Source organism: Platalea leucorodia (genome assembly GCF_965183815.1).
Source record: "Platalea leucorodia genome assembly, chromosome: 1".
Lineage (NCBI taxonomy): Eukaryota > Metazoa > Chordata > Aves > Pelecaniformes > Threskiornithidae > Platalea > Platalea leucorodia.
Genome location: NC_138823.1, coordinates 50,192,901 through 50,219,082, shown reverse-complemented (window position 1 = coordinate 50,219,082; position 26,182 = coordinate 50,192,901). Strand labels below are relative to the sequence as shown.

Below are 26,182 nucleotides of genomic sequence, written 5' to 3'. Positions count from 1 at the left end.
CTCAAGATACTGCCTTTGAGCTCTGATGGACACGTACTACTGTTCATACCAGAATAATTGCAGTCTGAACTGACTATTATAATTTAAGCCACAAATACTTGTTATTAGGAGGCAAAGGACTGTAACAGAGCTCTTCCGCATAGTAAAATAAATGCAAAAAGATTTTTACCTCTGGAGTACTCGACAAGCATACAAGTTTTAGGGCATGCTTTGAAACACGCTTCCGATGCAATTATTGTTAATTGCAAAACATGAAGGTCATGGTATGGACTATACATCTTCAAAATGTTTATTAAAGTAGCACTGATCACTAACTTAATTAGTCATATCTGCAGTGCTGTTTTTCTCCCACTACCTTCCTTCTCTTCAGAGCTTTTCAGATGCACAGCACATTTTTTCGGCATTCCTCTGTAGCAATTCTATAATTCATTAAGAGAAATGACAACGCAGGAAGAGCAAAGGGTTTCAATTTTTCTAGGAAGTACTGAGCTATAACAACATCCAACCATCAGTGCACCTATTAAGAGAAAAACATCAAAATAGGACTCAGTCTGATTAAAAGTACTTTTTTAAGCAAATTTCAAGAATCAACATTTATGTTGTTAATACCTGCCTTAAGGTAATGTTTGAAACTCTGCTGAAAATCAAATATGCCAGTTGTAGGTAGATGTTATCATCAAACTCCTAGAGCATCCTGCAGTTTCTTCCAAGACAAGAGTTTTTATTACTGCTATAGAAAAAACCCTAAGATCTAGAAGAAGAAACAACTCTGAAAAATAAAGTACTGCAAAAAGACAACTGTAAAAATGGCATATATAAATTAGAAGCGAACTTCCCAATATAGGTAGTCCCCTACAGACTATCAAAGCCTTGCCAATAAGTAGGATGGGGGGGGTAGGGGAACAAACAAACAAACCCAAACAACTGAACATTAAGAAAACCACCTTTTATACTATGGCTTAGATGTTCCCCAGAAAGGGAAAGGGGTGTGCCACCATCTTTTAAGGGAAAGAAAGGGGGAGACTTAAAATCCCATTTGTATTCTGAGGTTTCAACATCCAATGAGGAATTTAGCAATCTAACAGCTTTATGTTCTGTGTATAGGAAAACATGAACTTTGTTGGGTTTTGCCTCTTAGGTTTCTTTTAAATACAAGGATGATTTTTAAGATGATTTAGATCACAAATGCCATATTTTTAAGATGCCAAAATATTGAATGCATAAACTATTTATGTTTGGAGACACAAAAAGAGTAAGAATAGCACTTTAATTGCTTTGTTTCTACATACCCTCACACTCCTATGAAGTTGCAGAGAAGCTCAGTAACCCATGAAGAATGCAGTATAATATAACAAAGCATCTGCAGATAACTCTGTCCCCACTTTTTGCTCTTTGCTTTTATAAAGAGTCACAAAAATACTTCACACTTCATCATTTTTGTAGCACCTATGAGCAAAATGTACTCTGTTTTTTTATGTCAGCCAACCAACCACTAAACTACCAGAAGCTTAATCTTTTAATATTCCAAGTGTCTTCTTACATTCAGTTCCTCCTGCTCCATATATATAACACAAGGGTGTGGGAGAACAGATCCTGCAATTACTAGCCAGAAGGAACAAAGCATACTTCTGTCTGCCAACCTCTAACTCTTACATCACTTGCAATAGTTCGTAAGTCCTATTTTTTATAAAAAGTTACAAGCATGGCTGAAGCTATCTAACTCTTGATAAGGAATAAACACTTTCCTTCAGTAAGCTTGACAAGATAATGAAGTATACCCACTTGTATAAAAAAGTAGTAAAAATAAAATAAATTATTGAACAGCTTTAAATTATGGATGCATCAGAGCAGAGAAAATAAACCACGATCATTTTGTGCTAAGCCCATGCAGATTTGGAAAGAAAAGTCAAAAAAAGCTGGAAAAGGAAAAACGTTATCCATATCTCATCTACTTACAAAAAGATACTCTCTTCCCAATACCCCAAGATCCTACTGTATATACAGGTTAAAGGGAAATGAAATAGTGTATAAAATAAGTGTGTATATATTAAAAAATCCTGGTACCAAATGCAAGAGGAAAATACAGCCCAGAAATTTTTACTTTCTTATGTTTCAAGCAGCTAATGGAATTCTTCTCTTATCCGGAATTAAATGCTCTTGCTGTTTGCGCATTTTCTGAATTAGGACAATTAGTTTTCCTTCTGTTTCCCACTGTAGACTCAACATGTGGAAGACTTTGACACACTGTTCCATTTAGTTACCCTGTCCAAGTCTCACCATGTTTCTTTCCAAACTGCGGGGATTACCTGCAGAAAACGCTGAGCTATTGAGGTCTCCCTGAACAACTAATAAAAGCTGGTTTTGTAGGAATGACATCTCCACTTTGTCTACGTGAGATGGAGCCATTTGCTAGGCTCCTAGTGCCCTTCTGTACTGCTGCTCATTTGTAAGGACAATAGAGACCTTCAAAATTATAAAACAGCTGTACATCTCTCAGAGACCTCAAGCCAGGCATCAGATGGCTGGTATTAGACAAGGGTAGAACAATACTCAAAGCAAGGCCCCACTCTACTTCTAATTAAGGTCTGGGTATGTAAATCTTCGATATCATTTCATGCTCTGTAACTTAACGAGTAAATTTATCCTGGTAATGGTTTCTAGGTACAGACTTCTCTGGAACTTCATTGCCCATGGACAGTAGGCATTAAAATCCATAGTTTCAGCTAGCAAGAAACCAAAAGCCTTGAAGGCCTTCTGCCTTACATCACCAAGCTAACCAGATATGGAACTAGCATCCAAAGCAATAAATAATAGGGAACCAGCTTCAGAGGTCAAACACCATTTATTTTTAATTTAAGGACAGAATTAGTTGTCCTGTTCCAACAAAATTGCTGTTGTAGCAAATAAGGTCTTTATGATGACAGTACTTTGGACAGCACAAGAGGATGCATACAAATTGCCATGCTTTGTATTTTTGACCAGGAGTAAGAACAGAAATTTCCCCAACTCTGTTTGTTGGTATAACGGGACTCCTTTTTCACTTGAGCATATATTGTAAACATTCTCTTTTAAAGTATTTTTGGTACAAAAGAACACCCTAGCAATAAAATATTACAACATTTATGTAAAAGGAGGAGGTAGTTTGAGGCGCTTGGGTATGGATGAGAAAAGCAACGGAAGTTAGTGTGCTTAAACTAACTTGCTCTTCTTTATTTGTTGGCGCCTATTGGTTCTGAATATTTTTCTTCTCCTACTTTAATATACCTTATTATACATAGCTGTTGGAATTAAAATTATAAGCAAATAACATTCTGCCTGAAGAATTGAAAGAGAAATAGGAGAAAAGAAGAAACAGTGTCAAGCTCAGATAAAAAGAATACTCAAAGAATTATGGGTGATAGTTTGCATATTGCACAGAAAATTTAACATCTTTGTCTTGAGAAGGTATATTCTTGATAATAAGAAGCATTTGCAGCCATGTCCAGTTGAGCTGTTGAACACCACAAATTACCATCTCTACCACTGCAAGGTGCATTTCCTACCTTTGCTCCACTCTTTGCCCCTTTAGAACAATCCTTTCAAGTTACCAGTTTACAGCTCAAATGTGTAGAAAACATGAAGAAATCCATACATTTTTCTATATTAGGCTCAAAAAACCATCAAAAATACATCTACTTTGTTTTTAATAATGAGGCAACAGAAAGGGAAATAGAACATGGTAAAAACTTATAATATGCAGAAGTATTCACAGTCTATTAGGACTTAATGTACCTGATGCAAAAAGTTTAAATATCATCATAACCCCTCCAAAAAAGTAAACATACAATACAGATCTATGATATGTAAAGAAGAATATATCAGGTTTATGAAAGAACTCTTAGTTAGACCACTGTGATCAACATTAATACCTTTAATATAAACAGCACTGAAACATCTTCCACCACCACTTCTTTGGAGGGAGTGGATGCTGACATACAGAACCATAACCTTTGTACGTGTTTCTAGTTTAAACCGTTACTGAACTATAAATTGTATTTTTCCCCTTCTTTTGGTCCTTAATGTGTGAATACTCAAGTTATACACAACTACCTTACAGGTACTGGCATAATATCTATTGAAAGTCTAGTTGTGAAGTTATTAGATTGTGTTTTAATTTATTTTCATTTTTTATTTATTATTTAATGTTTTAATTAAATATTTAATATTATTTAATATTTCAAACCAAGCAATGCACAATATGTTTGTTGTTTTTTTTTCTTTTGCTTTATTGGGCCAAATATTCAAGGACATACAGAACCAGAAAATTTGAGATGGTGAACAGAACTGGCTTCTAAATGCAGTAAATTAAATATTCATACTGACATACCAGTTACTGACAGTTCTTAAACTAGGATAAATAAGGAAGTATTTATACAATTCCCATTTTATGCACCACCTGTCCACTTTGCAACCCCAGCTACTGAGCCTGTATACAGTGACCATTATAATTTACAAGAAATCATTTTATCTGACTAGATAATACATTTTGACAAGAGAAATGAATTGGTTATAAGAACTTTGCAAGCGATGAAAGCAGAGCACAAATCTTGAGGAATGGCAAAATCCTATCTCAGGATTTAATTCATAATGACCCCAGGTTTTCAGAGTTTCTAAGAAGAAATGGAATAAACAGAATTTAATCTTTCTGTGAGGAATGTTATCTTGTCTTCATAAGCAAGGGTCCCAAAGCACACTGAACACGAAAAAACCTTCATTGAGCCTAAGATGATATGTCCCTGTTAGTAGGGGATACAAATACCAAATGACACCTGCAAAGTAGGACCTGGCATCAACCCTGCTTTGTAGACAGGGAACTGGGGCATAAGAGTTTTCTGTATTGTTGAAGGTTTCTTAAGGAATCTATGTCAAATTCAGACACAATGTGTTATCTCTCACCTTATCTAGGACCGCGGTTAAGAGCTCACCCTTCCTCCCACAGGAAAGGGAGGCAAAAGAGTTTGATGCCATAAATCTCTGACTTTGCTGTTTACCAGGTAAGCACAGCACACGTCAATGGAAAACCACTTACCTTTGTAAAACAGAAAGCAACTTCCTGAATGTATAAATGGCTGAAAGAGGATGGAGCACGCTATATAAACCTTCTGCTCGCGGCATTTCATGTTGCAGATCTGTTCTGCATTATTTTTCACTTCCTATACTCAGAGAGGAGCATCTGCACTTGGTTGGTTAGTACGTGAACTTAAAAACGTTAACTTGAACTATACAACATACAAAGGGTTAAGTAAGCTGAATAACCAACGAAGAACCTGGCAAACATTTGGAGCTTTATATAACCTAGCAACATGAAACCCCTTTCTGTTCTTGGCTACATTTCCTTTCCCACCCTCTTTAAAATGCTTATATATAAAGTGAACACAAACTGTAGTACCTCTAAGAGGTATTCACAAGGCTAATTTTAGGCAGAGGAAACCAGCCTCTTTCTAGACTTTCTCTTAAGCCCCTGGAAAGACAGCGGCTCCATGGGAGAGGCTCACAAAAGGATAATTAAACTGGATTTGTAATTGCAACCAGCAAACAAACAAGGAAAAAAAGAAAAAAAAAAAACCACTGTTATTTTAAAACTTCAAACCAGCAACTTATCTGCATCTGTACCTGCCTGCTCTCAACTTATTTTCAGCTTCACCCAGACAAATGTTCCTGTTCCTCCCAATCTGCCTATGCTCCAAACAACAGATACTACCAACTCTCTGGCCCAACCTCAGTCCAAACCAGTGTGTGACACCAACCTCACTAACACTGCACCACAGGACAGACTGAGACCTGAAGTTATCTTGGAGGGCAAAAGCAAGTGTCTCCCTCTCCACTAACCGCAGTGGTCAGGAAGATTAGCCTACTGACCTTAACATTTCTTTTCCAAACTCCCTCCTACACATCTTGTCTTATCCTTTCTCCTATATTTCGTGACTCACGTGCCGAGGTTTAAGATGCAAATCATGATTTGGAATCTCTTTACATTTTCCTTGATGAATCACCATACACAGTTTACAAAGCCTTCCATAGGTCCCCTTAGACCAATACAAAACTTCTCCCTTATTCATGTGTCACCACCATGGTTTGCTTAAGAGAGTATGGAAAAATCTTATCTTGATCTTCTGCAACTAAATTGGGCATCAAATGAGTCTACAACCATAACCTACTGATGTTCCAGGCTAAAAAAAACAAAACAAAACACCAAAACAACGAAACAAAAAACCAAACCTACAGCAATTCTCCATTTTAATTTCTTTAACTTAGGACCTGTAAGAGGAACAGCACGTACCCAAGCAGAGGCAGGAGAGCAGCACCATCCACTGTAGGACTACTTATACCCAAGGGCATCCAGAGACACTCATTTTTGGGATTCTACAATCAAGGGCTGAAAGCATTCAGGTGTCTTTGTGGCATAAGCCATGTCACGTTCAATACCATGTGGGAAATGTCTTACAATACTTTATTGCTCAAATCCAAAATACCTCAAACTTTTCAGACCAAAAGTGAGCTATAAAAGTGGTCTTATTTGCTTAAAGCATGAAAAGTGTAACACTGAAGTAAGCTGACATTACCCTCATTTCCATAAACCACTGCAACTACTGACTGACATTTTGCAATTTAAGCAAGAGAAGAGTCAAATTTATACTGGCATTTCTACTGTCAGGCAAAATGTATGAAGCATGCATAAACCTACACTCCCATCTACCACTTGTCACTGTATCAATGAAAAGCAAGTGCATATGTCACTTTCTCCTAGCCATTTGCATTACACACAGAAGAAGGCACGATGCTCTGTATCTTCTCAAATGCTGTTTTATATCCAACAGTGAGCCCTTACTGTTTCAGTATAGTACCCACTAGGACAGGATGTTTAATAGAAACTATCAGGTCAGAAGTCATCCCCAGAACAGTTGCCATGTGCTTAGGCAGCAGCTAGACTTTTTTAACTGAACAAAGTATTTGAACTTCTTCAGCAGAGATTCAGCATTCTGAAATATATATTCTTGCATCTCTTAACTGGACAGTTACTAAAAATAGACTTCCTGAGGACTTCTTCCCCAAGAAAGTTTACTCTTGAAGAAGGATATATTTTGTTACAAACACAAGGTTTCAAACAACAAATGCATAAAAAAAAGAAAAAATAGAGTGAGAGGGCTTATATTACTTTCTGAAAGCTTTAAAATGTTTGATCAGCTCTGCTTTGGAGATTATTTAATCTGTGACTGAATGTTGCCTTTTTCTTACTTTCAGGAATTGAAGTAAAAAGGAATGCAACCTTTATCTAACAGTTCCAATGAAAGACAGTACAGTTTCTATCAGAAAATGTAACTTAGTAGAATTAAAATAAAACCCTCACAAGTTCAATGAAGGATGGACAAAACTGATTTCTCTATCAGACTCTCCAACTCATGCTTCAGTAAACTGCACAGGCAGACTTTGCTCACAAAATTCTGAGGTCTCTTCATTTCAAATCAAACCGTAATCGATTGCTGTTGCAAAGTCTCTTCATGAGAAATCATTCTTTAGAGGACAGACTGCAAAACATTTGCTAATAGTCTATGAAGTACTGTAGCTAATTAAACAAAGTACATTTGTCAAATAAATTAAGTGATACATTATCATTTGCCTTCTCACTCTTAAATTCAAACACAGTAATCTATAATGCATCTCCAATATATCAGCATGAGTTTAAGGGGCCTTTGTTACAGCTAGTAAAAACCTCAATTATTCTTCTGAAGGGAAGTCTGACATTCTAATTTTTTTTTTCCATTTTTAACATGACACAGAATTTAAGCTACATATTATATCGCTTTGCATCAAACAGTTTCTTAAAAAGCAAACCGAGAGATTAAATAATGTAATTTTTATTGTTATTACATTTTTGTTTGAAATAACCAAGAAAGAGCCTCTATTTTTTATTTGTGTTTAGCTTCTACTTTGGTAAAACTATGTTTTCTGGTAAAAATCATTCTGAAAGATTTTCAGATAACCTTAACCTTCATTTACTTAATCATTATTCTTCTGGGATGCAAAGAAAAACAGATCCTTACAAAATTCTAAAACAGTCTTTACAATTTCATTTTCCAAATTTTTTTTTTTTCAAAGTGTAAGCTCTTGTCAGGAAAATAAGTGAAAATTTTTATGAAAGTTAATGTAGTTACTTGTATCTATTTAGTGTTAAGCATAATTTCTCTTAGAGCCTTTCTTTGATCCACCTAGGCTTGCGGTTTTTTTTTCCTCAAAAAACAGTGGTTATTGGTGGTTAGCTAAATTGCTTCAAATTAGTAAAGTTACTTTTTTCCATTCATGCATCCCTCATATCTGAAAATTTCACTCAACAGTGACCATTTGACACTACTGTCACCTTCCTCATTAATTGCCAGCTAAGACAAGGAAACTGAATTTTTGTCTGCTAAAGTTTAGGCAGCAGTTTCATAGCTAGAACACCCTCAGTTGCTGTCAGATGCTCAGTTTCTCTCAGCTGAAGAAGTGCATTGGCATACCTATATCCACTAATGACAGACAGTTCTTCTGAGATGAAATGGCAGCAGGTCAGTTCCTCTAAGCAGTCAAAAGGGCGATGGCAATAGCTTCACAAACACTGTTTAATCATTATTCTGTTCCCAAAGGTGTTGCAGCTGATTGAAATTTTAGTGTATGATCCTAGATGGTGATAAAAAAACCTAAGCTATCCTCTATTCTATTTGCTATCCATACCCAGCAAATGTTTTGCCCAACTCAGACTGTCAGTTCCATTTCTAATCACTCTATAAGCAACATTAAGCAAATGTGGCATTCAGAACACTTGATGTTTTACACAAAAAACACAGAAATCCTCAGTTATTTCTCTCCCTCTCAATCTTAAGCAGCAAGAGACACATGTTTTTTCAAAAGCATGGAAAAAAATATCCATTTAATCAAAAAGTAATCATTATTTCAGTCATGTTACTGACCTCATTGGCAGAGAAGCACAGTTCTAGCTGTTATTAATTTTTAAAAAATGCTAATCCTCCTCTTATGGAGAAAGTGCTTTATACCCAACCCCCTCTCCCCCCAAAATGTCTATCAGATCTCTGACCTGCTCTTATCAAAATCTCTCTTCTTGAAAGACAGTTCATTTACACACATGGGAAGTCAATCCCAGAGCAGTCATGAGTACAGTTAAATAGATATCTCCCCCTCCACCTGATTTTTAAAAAAATTGGAAAACAACATTCTCCAAATTTGTTGATAGGTACAAATCTGAGGTGATACAATCAATCATTCCTGACTTATAGTTTTTGCTAGAGAAAAGCACAGAAAAGTGGCAAGAATGTAAGAAAGTACCCAGGATGTTCTGCTGAGCCAATCACCCATTAGTCACTTTTTTATTTTATGATCAGTAAATTATATTCTTACTGGGACAGAAGGTGGAAAATCTGTTTTAGTGATCCAATGACATCACACTCTGGTGAATATTTCCATAGAATTAAACAGCATCATATAAAAAAATGATTACTAGGAGTCTCCACCACACTCAAGCTGGGCATTCCTCAACAGAGGAATCCCAGAGGAAAGGCATCAGTCAAGACAACATGGCACAAATTGATCGAGGAAGGAATAATCTGGGGCTACTGAACACAGGTCCAATCCAGGAAGCCTCTAAATTATAAATCACAAAAGGCAAAGAAAGTTCTCTGAATTATTATTATAAACTTGCCTTATTTTTACATAGTCTAGTCTAGGCATTGTTGCAGAGACAATATACTAAGCTTGAGACACCTTTGGACCTGACCTGGTTTAATCTTTCTTCTTCTCTGCCAAAGAAAATTGGCTTCATAAGTCTTTGCTTGAGATACCTGAAGACAGAGGTGACCTGATATGTCTCATGTGGCAGAGGGTGATCACCTCCCTAGCATACTACCCTCTGCTCGGCTCAAGCAGTATTTCTCTTTGAAACTCATGCTTTTGGGTTTGTAGTGGCCTGAATGCCTCCCCTGACTGGTATTCATGGCAGTCCAATATTTTAAGATTAAGTCATTATATCCTATAAACATTCCTCATTTAAAAGACTAGTTATGATCCACTTGATTAAACTGTCCTGTTCAGAAAATAAAACTCATAGGAGTCTGATTTGGGCTTTTTGCTTTTCTTGGACACACCTAGTTTGTCAGTCCCAGGCATTTTTTTCCTAAATATCATGCCATCAAACCTGTTTTACCTCCCTTTCAGGCTCTGCCTTCCCTCCCCTTCCACCATTCCTCTTTCCCCAGCTCACAGCACCATTACAAGGCAGTGCCTCCACATACAAATGCTTACTGTTACCTCCCATTAGATGTTTAGACATCAGATTAGGCCTCCTTCCCCCACAACAAATATTTTGTCTTATTAGTAGCCGGAAAACATTCCTAGATAGGTGTAGTTTCAACTGAACATTTTTGATGATAGAGTATTTGGCAATACATGAAATGCAAACATATTTATTTGCTCAATTTTATTGCTATTTATTTAAGAACAAAATGTGACTGTCTGTAGCAATGTAACTACCTGACGTATTACCTCTATGCCACAAATACTTGTTGCAGAAGTGTATTATCAAATCAGAGGAAAACAAAAGCCAAAGAAAAGGAATGTTTAGAAAGAAGGCTAGGGACTTTGCAGGAACAGACACTTAAGTACTTTCAATTGGTTGAACTTCAGTGTTCCTCGCACAAAAAAATTCCCTGCTAATTCTACTGATCACTTGTATGATCAGTAGAAGCATCACCATTCTCTGAAGCACAGACCTTTTTGGCACAGGGTGATCTTAACATGAGAAAGATATTTTTACTTCTCACCATAAAAAAAAAAAAAAAAAAAAAAGATGATACTCCTACACATTCACCATTGTAAGCCTTTACAAACTGCAGCTGCATTAACTTCTAGATATTTGGAGCACAGTAAAAGAAATAGCAGTGGGAACTGGAGTTCTGGAAAAACCTGAAATATCAGAAGTTTTTTGAAGGCAAAACCAGTTTTGGCCAGGTTAGTCAAAATGCAGCTGCAATACTAATTCCACATTTCCTACCCTTCAGAATGGCTGTGTGATGACAGCCTTCTTTTAACAGTGTCACTGGAATATGATTTAATGATAGAGGATTTAACTAATGATTGATATGTGAGAAACCACACAGTCAAAGGCCAAAAATACTTTAGTGATAGGAACTGCCAAGAAATAGTTGGACCAAAGTAATACGTAATCATGAAAACATTAACATGTACAATAAATGTGTAATAGTATAAAGTATGTTTAGCACATTTCTCATAACAGAGGTTAGAATTAAACAACTGTACTATCTGGCTTCCCCTCCTTTCCTATCCTCAAGGAGCAAGAAACCATTCACTTTTCTCTGCCATTTTTTTAATCTCTCTCATTTTTCTATGGCTTACCTCAGGTAGTAAACAGCAACAAAGCACATTTTTTAGTGGATGTGTCAACTTTAAGAGGTTGAACTACCCTTTTTGACCCTTTCTTGGATCTTTGGCCATTGTAGGGGGGATGAAACCAAAAAAGTGCTGTGCTACCAGCTCTGCCATTAGATATTCTGGCAGTCCTCTGACCCAAAGGAAATACCTGGTCTTCAGGCACAAATGCTGAAATTATAGCAAAAATTTGCAAAACAGATGACCTCCAAGTAATTAATATGACTGCCTTAAGTGGATACTAGCTCATGAGGATTAGCCCATTTAAAATACCAAGATTAACCTCTAGCTTTCAAGAAAGTTATTTATTTGTAGTGTGGCATTGGTCATCACAGACTAGTCTTTGCTTAAATTGACTCTCAACTGTCGTTCAGCTATGTTTTATTTACAGCATATTAATGCCAGCCACACAATATGCATACTTCGGTAGCCGGAGAGGCAAGGCTGACTCTACTTGCCAAGAACTCTCTGAACCCACCCATCAGTCACAGTATCTGGCAGTTTTAGCTGGGTTATATTTATATGTATGTCAGTCCTAAACCTGATGCCAGTAGAGTTTTGTTATATTGCATGATGAATCTTAACTTAAGCGGTAGCACACCTCAGCTATTTGCAGATTAATTCTACCAGAAAGGAATTTCTGCTCAAAGGTTAAATAAATCATGAAGTATTTATACCTCACTGCAACTACCTCAGCCTACATAAGCCCAGTCTCATCTGCCTGTTCATCTTCAAAACAGACACGCTGAAGTGAAAAATTGTAACAGAAAAGAAGTAGGGTGAAATTAATTTTGCCATCTGTAAGAGGATAAAGCAAATAAAAAAAAAAAATCCCAGAAGTACAATAATCATGTCCATATTTTTTCTTATATTTCACATATACTTTGTGTTGCCCCCCCCCGCAATCCAATGAAACCGATTTGAAAGTAAGGGGCAAAACCAGGTTTTTGAGACATGTTTATCATCTCCTTCTCTCTGTCACCAGTCCCAAGACCGCAACAGCAAAATTTTGACATAAGATCAAACAGAAGAAGACGAAAAATCATCAAACAGTTCTTGTAAAAATACATTTGTTTTGCATTTTGTTGCTTCATTGGATATCACTTAATCATGGGCCAGTCGGCCAACTCTCACTCTAATGATTTTGCTCCTAGAAGTAACTTCTTTAGTGATTAGGACTCTATTCCTATCAAATGGACTTTATTATTGCATTAATAATTCAGCAGCTCCCACAGCAAAAGAGAGGAAAAAAAAAAAAAAAAAAAAAAAGAGAAAAACACTTCCAGGTAAATTCCAGTCCCTCTACCAACCTTCCTGCCCTGTTTCTTTCCCTCTCATCACGGAACACGACAGATTTGTTTCTTTCCCAGTGTCAGGATTTTATGTATTCAATGACCTCTTAGAGGACTGCTAGTAGGCAGAAAAGATTAGACATCTTGAGGATCTTATATTCCTGTGGAAATTTCAGTTCCTAAGGAAAACAAATTTCTGTCACCGTTATTAATAACCATTCCGTGGAGCTACTCAGCTTGAGTGTTTCTAAATAGCTTATAAATCAAGCTGAAGTTCATGAAAAGTCTTGATTCTTTGGCCCTACATCAAGAACAGAGCTGCAGATCTTTCTGGAAAGTGTACCATAATTCTTGACTGCAATTACAGAATCATCTTAAAATAATGACATTTAATGAATTATGTACGTAACATGTTTAAAGCAGCAGGCTGCATTTTACACACAATTCAAGCGTCATGACCTGTGTCAACAGATTGTAACCCATTAGTTCTCAGTAGTGGACAAGGCATACTGTGCATTAATGAATCTTTAATGATAGCAAGAAAGAGCCGGAAACAATGAAAAACAAAAATAAAATTCATGCATCTACATGTGTTTTCTTCATTTATCTTGCCATGCTTCACTTGAAAAGTGTACTGTAATACTTTAACATACTGTAGTATGTGGTTTTTAAATACAACAACACTATTGCAACACAGATTCCACTGCATTATTTGGCCACTAAATGTTTTTCCAGGAATAAAGAAATGAAGTTGTATAGATTAGCGAAGCAAAAGGTGAAATTCTATTGACCCAGCTTTATTAAGCTTTTGCTAACTAAAGCCTCTCCTTCAACTGCCACTGTCATGAGGCCAAAGTCAGGAAGAATAAATTTGAAAAGTAACAAGGCTCAAGGGTATTTGGTGGAAGAAACAAATAGCTTCCATGACTAGTAGCAATCCTTTAACAAAAGAGCTACAGCTTTTCTTACTCCACTGTTATCTCCAAAGCCCTCTACAAAGAGCAAAGCTGGTGGCCTTTCTCCTGCCAATCCCCATCAATAAGAGCTTTTTGGCACTCTGCTGACTGTTTGTGTCCCTCAAGAGCATGGACTTGACGTTCTGTCCCCTCTACGGGAGTAGCTGACCCTTCCACAAAGTTTGCACAGTGTGCGCACCACTCTATTTTCATTCCCACTGAAATGCTGCCAAGAGCAGCCAGAGCGGACAGCCTCCCAAGCAAGCGAGAACAGCAAGAATCACATCGCAACTCACAGCTATGCAGAGAAAACGCCGTTTGCACATCATAGCAAATGGCGCTCTTCACTGGAGATCCATGGCCCCCATCCTAACCCAAGAAAGCAAGATACTTGTTCACATTAAGGCTTGCACAGACACATGTTTGGGAACCATCAACTGCTGCATGAGAGCAGGAACGTACTTTTCTTTTTAAACATAACATTGTTTTCTATCTATACCATTCTCTGAAAACACAGTATAGTTATGCAGACTCAAAGTAACCTCTCATGGCATACAGCTCTGAACAACAGAAAAACTATGAAGTTTTGGCAACAAAAAGAAGAATTCAGGAACAACTGTGTTTCTTTCTCTTCCCAGGGTCTGTCTGCTCTTTTTAAAAGTTTAAGCAAGAATAGACTATGATCAAAAGTCAGAGAGAAAACTGCCTTTGTACACAAGGTTTACTATATTTATTATTTCCTATTAGACATATTTTCTTTCCTTAACAGAGCTATTTTGTGGATGAATGATGAAGCATCAGGCACTGATATTTTCCTGTTTCTATTTAACACAACTGAGTGCTTCCAGCTGCAGCTAGCAGAACTCACACACCACATCTCCCTAGCTGATCATAATCAAAATAAAAAAATCTCCAAACTCTCTTTTCTCTTGCAAATAATTTACCAAGAGGCAATATGCACATACCTAGGGCACAACTGCATGACTCTAAATAACCCCAAGCTCACTTGAGCTCTAAGTGCATGCTTATATTAAGCCTAGATTATAATATATCTGTAGCAGAAAGTATTACAAACCTTTAACAGCTTCTTCCTCCTTATACACATACGTACAGCTGGGCAAGTTCTTCTATTGCTAGATTATAATTGGTACTGAAATGACCTGCTCCGTTCCAATCACATTAAATATAAAATCAATTAACACCTCCTCCTCTCTCACCTGGCATTTGCTCACAGTGAAATTTAATATTGATTCTGATTATTCTTAACCTTAGGCTGCTGATCTTCAGTTACTTTTCTGGATGTTACCCAGTGTCCATGACATGCAGAAGCCATCCCCAAGGTACATGTCAAATTTTGTGGCGATTAGGCCATCATCTATTACGTTCTACGGTAATTAAACTTTGCTGGGAGACAAGTATTGCCTTACTATCTCTGTTTCCCAAGAAACTCAATTTTCCAAAGTCCAAGACTTTCTTCGAGTTTTCCCCCCCTCCCCATTTTCTGCTTGGCTCACAGCAGGTTTTGTGCAAGTGAACTGAACTTACAACCCCTGCCTCAACACCAGTTACCCTGTATCCCGCTCCTGCCATTCCAGGAGCTTCTGAGCTGCAGCAACCCTGAGCCAAAAAAAAAAAAAAAAAAAAAAAAAAAAAAAAAAAAAAGTAAATTTAAGTCAACTGTCTCTACATCCCTTTCCTCTAGTATTACTTTGGAAAGGGCTAGCTTTGACCACGTCCTGCTTTTCTTCTTAGAATATTAGAACTGTAAACAGGAAAATTATTATTAAATAGGTGAGGTAAAGTCTTGAATCTTCTTTGCTTAGCATCCTTACTTACCTCAAAAAATAAAAAAAAAAAAAAAAAAAGGGAGATTTCCATCATTCCTCAGATATTTTGATAACTCATGTCATTGTCCCTTGCAGATGGTGCTAAGTATAGCTCATAGAAAGACAGAGGATTAAGAGACAAAAACTGTGCCTACTCAATTTGATTTTGCTAGAGCTATGCACTATGAATTTCTGCCAGGATCACGTCATAGAAAGCTGCATGGTCAACATAAACAAAATCATTTGAAATAACAAAGCTGTGAGTGACAATTTGCATTTGCTAGCAGGTATCACACAGGTTTAATAGAGGTCAGTGATACTCTTGGATGTTGCTACCATGGGGAGATTCTCAATGTGGTAAGAAAACAATTGTTTTTGGTGGATATGTGTGGGACTGGAAGGAGTGGGAGTTCCTAAATAACTACTGTAGGGGATAACGTTTTCTGGGTTGCAAAAGATTGTTGCCACTTGCTGCCAACTAAGTCTTTGATAAATCACGATCAAACCAATCAAAATCCAAAGCAAATGAATGTGTGTGATATTTTATTCCCCATCACTTTACATCAAGTGAGGCTCATACGTGCCTGGGAACAGTTTCATCTATATACAGGGCAATGCTTAAAATACAGCATATTTTGCCGTTTTCTTGAGAAATTAATATTTACAGTTTTACAAAAAGAGCTTTAAGCTGATTTGGTGATTGACCCTGACTTTGGATAGAAATGAACAAACTTTGGAGGTTTTTTTGGGGTTCCCCCCCCCCCCCCTTTCTGTCTGTTTAAACATAGCATTTGATAGTACCCAACTAACTCTCCTTTGTGGCTGAAGACAGTAACATTCACTCCTGCACATATAGCCACAAGGCTCAAGGTTTGAGGAGCTAGGAAGGAAAACACTACATGCTGATGTGAAATTAATCTTCCCAGTTTCAAACTGATAGTTATGAAATGCCTTCCATGAAATTACTGTAGAAATGTAGAAACATTCTTTTTCTTTGAACATCCCATTAAAATAAAGACAACAAAAAAATCCAAAAAGTGACACAGTTGTCTGAGGCAGCAGGAACCCAAACTTGAAAACCCAGCCAATCTGCATGCTGCCATGCAATAATGATTACCTTTAAAACACAAAAGAACCAAGAATAAAACCAGCTTTTCCATGTTTTTTAAAAAAAAAAAATATGTAAAAAATTCCTGATCATGATTAGCAATGCCCTGTTTATAGTAACACCAAATGAGTAAAATAGAAGCAAAAAGACAGAAACAAAGGCTCTTGAGACTGAACACTGAATCAATTCTTTCATATAAACTGATCATCATGTATCCAAATATCTGACTGCAGTGAGAAGACAGGTTTCTGTCTAAAATATTTCTCCTACCAGCAGTCCCTACTCCCATACAAAGAAGGGAAATAAAGAGGATACTGAAAGTAAATATACATGCATACATATATGTATAGACACACACTAAAAACAGATACCAGAATTTCTAACTTATTTCTAGTAAGAATCATAGAATGGTTTGGGTTGGAAGGGACCTTAAAGATCATCTGGTTCCAGCCCCTCTACCATGGGCAGAGACACTAGACCAGGTGGCTCGAAACCAAAGGTTTCCCTTGGAAATTTGCAGAGACCACACCACATGCTCTAACAGGACTGTTTGTAATCAAGTGACATATCAAAGCAATTCAACATCAGGCACAGAGGTAAGCAGCCTTAAATGTACTCCAGCCGCAGCCACTTGCTATTCTGAAAATGTGCAGCGCACTTAAGGAAAACAGAACAAGTCAGGAACAGAGAAACTTTTATCTCAATGTTTTTCTACTATTAGTTCTAAATGATGACCTGCCAGGTAAAAATTACCTCTCCAGCCTTCTTGCTTTGTAAGGCTATCTGTATGTCTTAAATGGTACTGCATTATACAATCAGTGCACTGAAGAGACAAGACTGCAGGGCTTAATTGCCTGAATGATCAGCTTTTAAGGAAAGGGCTTTCTGGAACTGAAGAGGTGCTAGGAACTGAAAGTTATTAAAAGCAACAACAATGGTGGACAATAACTGAAAAATGACCACTTCACTCAATGACAGTACATCTGTTATAAAATTATACAAAAGTTGAATAACTCATGTATCATGTAAAAAAAAAGTATAGCTACTTAACAGAAAGAACAATCGCTAAAGGCTCCATGTAAAATCACATTTACAAATGTCATCTAGATGTTCTGCTCCAAGGATCTGAATAACTGGAAAACAGTGTGAAGACTAGCTATATGTGTTTTGTATCCAATTCAAATGAGCATTTTAAAGACAGCATCACTGACACACAGACTTCCCAGGAAAGAGGACACCCCACTTTATAAGTGTTCCAATATCAAGCCAAAAACCCCTCCAGCAGTAGTTACAATACAAATTCTGAAGTGACGTCAGTTACATACCTACAGATAGAGTTACAGTAGCCTCCTTTGAAAGTCCTGTTTGAAAATAGGTAAGAAAGAGTATGCTCAGGTGTTCTCAGTACTATTAAGGTACGTGCTACACCTTTCTAGAAGTAGACCTCTGTGGTCTAGGTATGAATAAGGTTGGGTAGGTTGTCAAAAGCTTATACGCAATTATAAACAATATGTCATCCACTTCTGCTCAAACATGTTATTGAATACATAGCTGAGAAGAGCCCCAAAAAACTCATCTCACTTAGTTTCTTTCATACCAGTGGTACATGGAAGCTAAATACCAAAGGATTAAAACATATCATCAACTCTGAAACACTCTTCCACAATACCCTCAAGAAAACAGCATGGCAGGAATTTCTTTTAAGAAAGAAGGATTTCTAAAATTAAATGCAATTTAGATATAGGAATGATAAAATGACTTGCAAGATTGAGGGTTGCTAAACATCCAGACCTAGGAAGAAACCTAGACCTCCTCACAAACAGATAAATATACCCTTAAATGTTACGTGCCGCAATATGAAATTTTAATTTATTTTTCTTAAAGCTTCTGGGTTTTGCAACTGCTGACGATAGGGTGAGACTCTACAATCACTAGCTCTGAAAACCATTATTTCTTATATTTAGCTTTTACTTGTGCTTTTAGATCATTATGGTTTGACAAAGTATCAGTCTCTACCTGTTTCTTAATAGAATTTTTTGTGCAAAGACAACTGTTCTCTCCCTACAGCTTACATTCACTTAAGGGGGGGGGAGGAAACCCATGTTATGTTATATGGTGAAATTCACATAATAATCTCTTGTAGTATTTCTGGGACTTCAACAACTCCATAACTGCTCACCAAGCAGCATTTACTGATGCTATTAAATCCTCTTTCTTTTGTACTTCAAGCCAATAACAAGGCAGATTTTAAAAAAAACAAAGAAACAAAAACACTTTACAAAGAGAAAACAACAGATTCTGCCCAGAACAGTAAATCCTGAACACACCCAGCCTCATTAGAACAGCCCAACATTAATAGTTGGGCATTGTAAACCAGGAAAATTTGCTTTGCCGTACCAGTGGCATTCTCCAGCCAAATACACAGAACTTCCATAAGCTACCCAAGACTTCTACAACAGAAATATTTCAAGGCCAGTAAAAGAACTAAATTATTCATGATTAAGAACCATTACTGAGCCGTGCCCTTTTCTCCTTTATTTACAAACCTGGTTTCTACAAATATATTAGTTTATTGTATTTAATGAAGACTGTCTGGCAAAACTATGACTTCTGTGTAAACAGTTGCCTTGCGGTTCATTGCATGTGAACTGTCCTTTAAGCTATATGAATGTTTCTCCATTTAGGCAAGGTTTAATTAAAAATCAACCCACACAAACAGCAAAGACTAAATATTACTGTGTGTATGTACACATTCATTTGCTACTTAAGAGTGTCACGACAAGGAAGAAGGCTCCACGGCCTCAAAATATCTCACCAGGTTACCATAGGACCCAAAAGATCCCCTTGGATTACCAAGTCTAGCAAAGTGGGGAAAAAAGCCCACCTGCTTATGCCAAGTAGTATGGACACAGCCTGGATAGCTACAGCAATAGCAGACTAAGTTGAGAAAGCTCATGCCAGTTCATGGAACTTCAAGCTTTTCTTAACGGATTTTTATCTGAATTTTTATTCTGATTCTTCACAAAAACAAGAGCTGTGGCCTGAGGAATGGGGACAAGGTCTGTGTGATGAAGCTACTCAAGAGCTGGATGCACGGAACTGCAGGAAAGCACACAGGCTGCAAAAGGATGCCTGGGCACCTGCAGGCTACTACAAAACTGGTACCCTGCAAAGGAAGAAGAAAGCATGCAGAAAAACCCCAGTATCCTTAAGGTGAGATACAAAGCTGCTGGGAAAGAGAAGAGGCAGACTTTCCCACCCTCAGGAACTAGAAATCTATGGCAGAGACAGAGGCAGCACAGCCTTCTTCACATTAATTAGTGGTCATACTGCACCCCATGAAACACTGTAGTCATCCTTCATAATCATGAATTTACTAGGCATACTTCACAAAAAAGAATTACATAAACTTTAAGGGAAGAGAAAAAAAAAAAAAAAAAAACACAAAACACGACAAAACCCAGCATACGGATCTATTCACAAAGATATTCTCAGATTATTTTGTAGTTATCAGTCACACTAAATCATACCAGCCCCCCCAAAAAAGAAGAGTTTTAAAGTACAAAATTAAAATCCCGAACTTAAAACTCCAATTCACATCTATAACATAGCAGGATTAAAATGCAAATGTTCTTTGCACACCCCACCCCCCCCCCCCCCCCCCCAAATTCAGGTGATTCATGGTATAAAACTCAACATCAGCTCTGGAACACCCAGCAGTTTGCTTCCCCTGTATAAGGTTAACAGTGCTGGAAATTACTAAGCATGTAATTGCTTTTTAATCAGTGCCACAATATTTGATGCTTTCACTGAAGAATGCAAGACTGTATGGAGAACTGTCAAGTAAAGCGGTAGGATTTAGTTGCATTCACATCAAGCTTCATTTATGTATATGAATTTATACATAAGTGAATATATTTATATATGGAGAACTTGAAGTGCTCCATATATATTACATTATCAGTGTGGACATCAATGAAGTTTTCAGTCAGATAAAGTCTGCATGTGTTGACACTCATGTCAGACTATTCTTGACAAGTCTGTTCCTCGCTACTCCACTGAAGTGAACTGAAGACACCCAACAGAAGGGGTCTGCTACATCTAAGTAAGGATATATCATCCTGTCTTTATATGCTCCATGCACAGAGCCAAACCAAGAAACTCACATGGTCTCTCAATATGCTAGTGTCTCTGAAAAGTCATCAGAGAGGACCACCATGTAGCTAGCAGCTGTTTCTTAGACATCTCTAAATGAAAGATTTTATCTTTTTTAAGGTATAGGGATGATGAACGTGATGAGAAATAATCTGAAGAGTCCAAGCACAGTGGGAGGGAGCAGAAGACATGGCTGCATGGAGAGACACATCCAGCTGCCGAGCCTGCGGGTGCATCTGAAGTAGGTGGACAGGATGAAAGATTAGGTAAGGTGTTCCTGAGCTGGATAAATTTGAGTTATGAGGAAAGTTTGCAAAAGTAAATCAGAAAAAAAACATGCTTAGATAAGACCAGGTCTAGAGGAAAATAAGACAAACGGGGGAATCAAATCACAGTTGAGATCTCAGAGATGTGTAGTGCAAGTAGAAAGGAGAGAGCCAAAAAGAGAGAAAGAAGCCAAACTATGAAAGAAAAGCAGCATTAGGTCTAGTGTGAGAAATTATGAACAGCTAGAAAGAGAAAAGGTGGCAATGAGAATGGTGAGTGTGAAAGCAAATAATGTGACTTTAATATAGTAGGACAAACACTAATAAGGAAATTGTATATTGCCATACAATTTTCCAGTTCCCCACAAAATCTAAATCTGATTGAGAATCATTCACATCATAGCCAGGAGAGCCTGAGAAGTAAGTATGAACATTACAAACAATGATCAAGTAAAATGTACTATCTCTTCCAGTGACTGTGATTTATAAAGGCTCCAAGCCAGATATTCAGAGGAAATGGGTGGTAAGCAGCAGCACCTCACTGGTGCCAAACAGATACTTTCCTTAGCTCAAATGCAGCCAACTTTCCATCCTTCAGCAACCAAATGCTGTAGGTCTTGAGCAGGGCACCGTGGAAGATAAAAATAGTTCTGCCTACAACAAACACTTGTCTCTACAGGCTCATAGCACAGCAGTTGAGAAGCACGAGGCGCACTTTCCATTTCTTCATAGAACATCAAATCACACGCTCAGCCACTTGCAGATTAAAACTAGCTGTCTTACAGCTGTGTGACTAGTGATACGATTAAAGGAGCAAATAAAATCCTTGTAAAGATACTTGTCAATTTGGGATTCTCCAGACACAGCTCATCCAAAAAAAGCCACAGTGCACAACACATGGCAATATGAAAAACACAGCAGAAGAGAAAGGAGAAAAAAAAAAAGAGTGCAAAATGCTCATAACGAAACTAATGTTTATTCTGAATATGCAAATATGTTTTATTTTGTGTCGACTCTTAAGCAGCATACGGGGGGGGGGGGCGAACATTAGAGAACTGAGCTGCAGAAGGTTTAGAGGAGATACAGGTGTTTGAAATAAAAAAGAATGGCTCTCTACATGTTAAACTGGAAGAACAAGGAAGAGCAGACACCAAAGAATGACTTCGCCGTGCTCTTTCTGACGTGCATGACCTAGCAACTGTAGAGAATGCCAAAATTAATTTTTTTGGAACTTGCCGAAGTGCTGTCACAACAGCAGTCCAGTGAGATAAAAAAGCACTCAAAACTGCAGTCACACTTTAAGCTCACTAACTATTCTGTTATTCTCCGATAGTTTCCATTTTATTATGGAAATGTTTTCACATGGAAATGACTTATATGTACAAGGAGAAGCTTCTCTCATGAAGAAGATTATAGCAATACATCAAAGAAAACCCCAAAGAAAGCACCTGGTTGCCCAAAAGAACACAGTATGTTCTAATTCCCCCTTTACTATATTATTTTTTCTGTTTCTTTTTAATGGTAGATACATACAGACAAAAGAAAGGAGTGGAAAAAACACAACTGAGAAATAATAAGAAGGAGCACTGCAAGGAAAGAAAGGTTAATTACAGCACAAGAAAAGATGCAAGGAATGTGAAGAATGCCAGCAAGTAAATAAATCAATAATCTACAGTCGTCATCTACATTCCTGAACTACCTTGAAAGCACAGATATCTGCCCTTAACATTCCTGACAACAGTAGGGATTTTCAAGGAAGACTCCCCCCACAGCACTCTGTTCCTGCCAGCACCCTTGTGTCAACAGCTGATTACAAGGGAACCTTTCCAAAGGGAGCCTGTGCTACCTCTTCTAACAGATTTGTTAATACAAGCTTGTAAATACCTCAGACCAGCCCAGAAACCTTAACAAGCTGAAATTAATGTTATGATCATTGCACTTAGTTGAAAAAAACCTCAAGGTCAGTGTCAAAAAATTGTAGGAATAATGCACTAGGTACCCCCTCACCACCACCACCTCTGGTCTCTAAAACATACCGGAGCTTAGCAGCTCATACGGAATAAAAGCACAGAACAATAAAGCCAGAAGACTAATGTGGCTTTACAGATGTATTTCTTCACAATGGTATCAGCATAATATAAAGTAAGAGTCTTACAGAGGAAATGGAAGCTGAGCAATAGAGACAAGACGACATAAAAGTCAGAACCTCTTAACAAGCTGGGAACATTCCGTATTGTTAATGGGGAAATAAACCTAAAAACCAACCAAACAAAAAACAAACAAACAAAAAAACCAAAACACAAAACCAAAACAAGTATGCAACTAAAATCAAGGATATGCCACCAAGTAACATAGCACAACAGAAGTGGATCTACAGAGCAAAAGAGCGCGTGTTAAGAACCTTACTAACACCCACCCTATACACAATTCAGGGGGGGTTACTTCAGACTAACTCTAGACTGGTCCTGTGAACTGAGCATCCACTAGAGGTTGAGGTAAATAGCCTGGTTTAGTTTCATCCATAAAGGAATCTAGATCAACCTGTGGTGCAAACCAAAATATAGTAAATGGGGAACAACAGAAATTCAACTCAGAAGTGTAATCCTGAGCCAATGCTAACCCAGATTTACCCGAAGTTGCAATATGACTCTGACACTATATATAAAAAAAGTCTTGTGAGTCCAGTATCTAACTCTGTCTCAAACAAACAACAAAAAAAATGGGATAGGATGATTCCATATGAGCATTGCTGCTTAGAAGACCACTTTTGTCTACAAGACATAGCAGTAACTCTCCAAAAATCGCTTTGCCACACAAAATAAAATGTACAAAACCCACAGAAAATCAGCATACAAAATTATTTCTAAACTGGACTTGCTTGGCTTCACGCATGCACAATATGCTTTTGCAACACTTGCTTTTGCAAATGAAGCTGATACAGTATCATTAGGTAGCTGGGGGCATCTTTTCATGGGACTCAAGAAATTTCTTAATGCTTATATGAAGTGTAGCAATTTAAACAAGTCTGTTTTCAATGCCGTTCTACTGCCAAATGGGGGGACTCCCCCCAGCTGTCCACATGTATTCGGATTTCACAATCATCTTTGAAGTAATGGATGCACTTACATTAAAAAAAAGAAAAAAGAAAGAAAACCTACTGTACCTGTATGTTGCTCTTCCATCCAAGCTTGCAGATACATGAAGAGGAGTAGACCAGCTACTCCAAACATCAGTACAGACACAAAGACTTGTCTTAGGTTCATGACCCTATTAGAGGGCTACTTCTCAGCTTTCAGAAAGACGCATGGCTCACTTTTCTGAAGTTTTCAGCATGCTGCATCTTCTTCAGTATCTTCCCCTGAGACACCGACCTGGAATAACAAGAGATGGAGCTAGTTCTCGTGTTACATTTTTATTCTTCACCAGAGACTGTGTAAACAGCATACTATATATGAGCTGGAGCTCTTACAAGGTATTACTTTCAATGCTTAGATTTCTGTTCACAATCTCAACCATCTTTCTGCCCCTGGATAAGTTCCAAGCAGAAGTGTTTCTCGAAGTGGCTGCAGAGACCGTTCCACCTCCACACCACCAAACATCGCCTGCTCCCATAACAGAGGGAGGTGACACCCCAAACGAGATGTCCATGTGTCACACCAGTACACCACTGCTCACCAACCATCACAGCTGAGAAGCTACAGCAGCAGCTGGAGGCCTGCCCAGGTGGCTGGGTTGCACCCTGGTGCTGCCACCCCCCCTGCGATGGGCAAGCCAGTGCCTCTGCTTCTGGACCGCACGACCCCGTGCACCCGAGGAAGGATGCCTGCAGTCACCCCCACAACACAACAACTCCGCTCACAGTGCCTCAGCATCGGTTCAGCCTACGCTTTGGGAAGTCATACTCTGACGTTTACCTTCAAACATGAATCCAAGTTGAGTTTTGCAGGGTTAGGGAACATCAGCATAAGAAGATATCAGTAACACAGCAGAAAAGGAATTAATGGATCATCATTTGACTCAGCTATTTTGCAACATGGGAAAGACTTGTCAAGAACTCAATTCTTGCCACTAAGTTCAATGGAAATGAAATCAAATATAAAACCTTACCAAAAAGATTACTTTCTTGCACAGCAGAGGGCCCAGAAAAAGGAAGTAATTTACCTGATACCCTGCACCTGACACAAAGGGGCCACAAAATTCAGTTTATAACAACAGAACATAGAAGACACTGTGGATCACAAAAAAACCCAGCTCCTTAACCTGAATCAGAATGCGTTCACTTTGAAGTGGTTGAGTCTCCATCCCTGGAGGTATTTAAAGAACTGATAGATACGGTGCTTGAAGACACGGTATAGATGGACTTGGCAGTGCTAGGTTAACGGTTGGACTCTATGATCTTAAGGGTCTTTTCCAACCTCGACGATTCTATGATTCTATGAAAGCGTTACTAGAAGCTGAAGAGCAGCTGTTGAAACTGGCCTGCACAGCAAAAGAAAAAGTGTTAAAATTCAACACAATAGACACCCTTGTAAGTGCATATCCGATAGAAGTGTCTGGTAAACTTCCACAAAGAATGCAAAGAAAAACTCAAGCTTTTTTAAAGGAAGACAGCCTACTGAAAAGTATTTGAACGAGAAATCTGTTAAAAGAACAGAGCTAAAGTACATGTGCATCCAAATAAACAGAAAATGCAGGCATTTAACAGTTATTCTGAAATGTACAAGTACTGCATGTTCCACAAGTTTGTATTTTTAAATAACTCAGCACTGTTACATCTATAATTGTTGAGTTTCTAAAAATACACATACACGTAAGGCTTAGCAGGAACTCCCATTAAAAACAGCTGTTGAATGAACAAAGTAACTACATTAGAAAGAGACAAAAGATTTCAAGAACATCAAAACTCTGTTGAGAACTTTACAGAATTTTTTTCCAATTCTGTGCCATTAAAACTATACACTTCTCTGAAGCACAAACTTGCCTGCAGAAAATGTAAACCAGATTTTTAAATAGTAATCATTTTATATGTAATTGTTCTGTAGAAGACAGATAGCTAGACATTAACAGAATGTAAATGTTCTCTCTGAAGTCTTTTTTGTATGGGTCA

At 37.8% G+C, this 26,182-nt stretch overlaps 1 protein-coding gene across 1 annotated transcript in view; it reads right to left on the bottom strand.

Moving 5' to 3' along the window:
- Positions 1-24,347, bottom strand: part of CHST9 (carbohydrate sulfotransferase 9) — a gene marked incomplete at its 3' end in the record, with an annotated part of 86,769 nt that extends 62,422 nt beyond the window's left edge. The window contains exon 1 of the mRNA XM_082307320.1: positions 24,239-24,347. Coding sequence (XP_082163446.1) covers positions 24,239-24,338 — 100 coding nt within the window. The 5' untranslated portion in view covers positions 24,339-24,347. The remainder of the gene's footprint in view (positions 1-24,238) is intronic.
- Between the last annotated feature and the right edge of the window lie 1,835 nt (positions 24,348-26,182).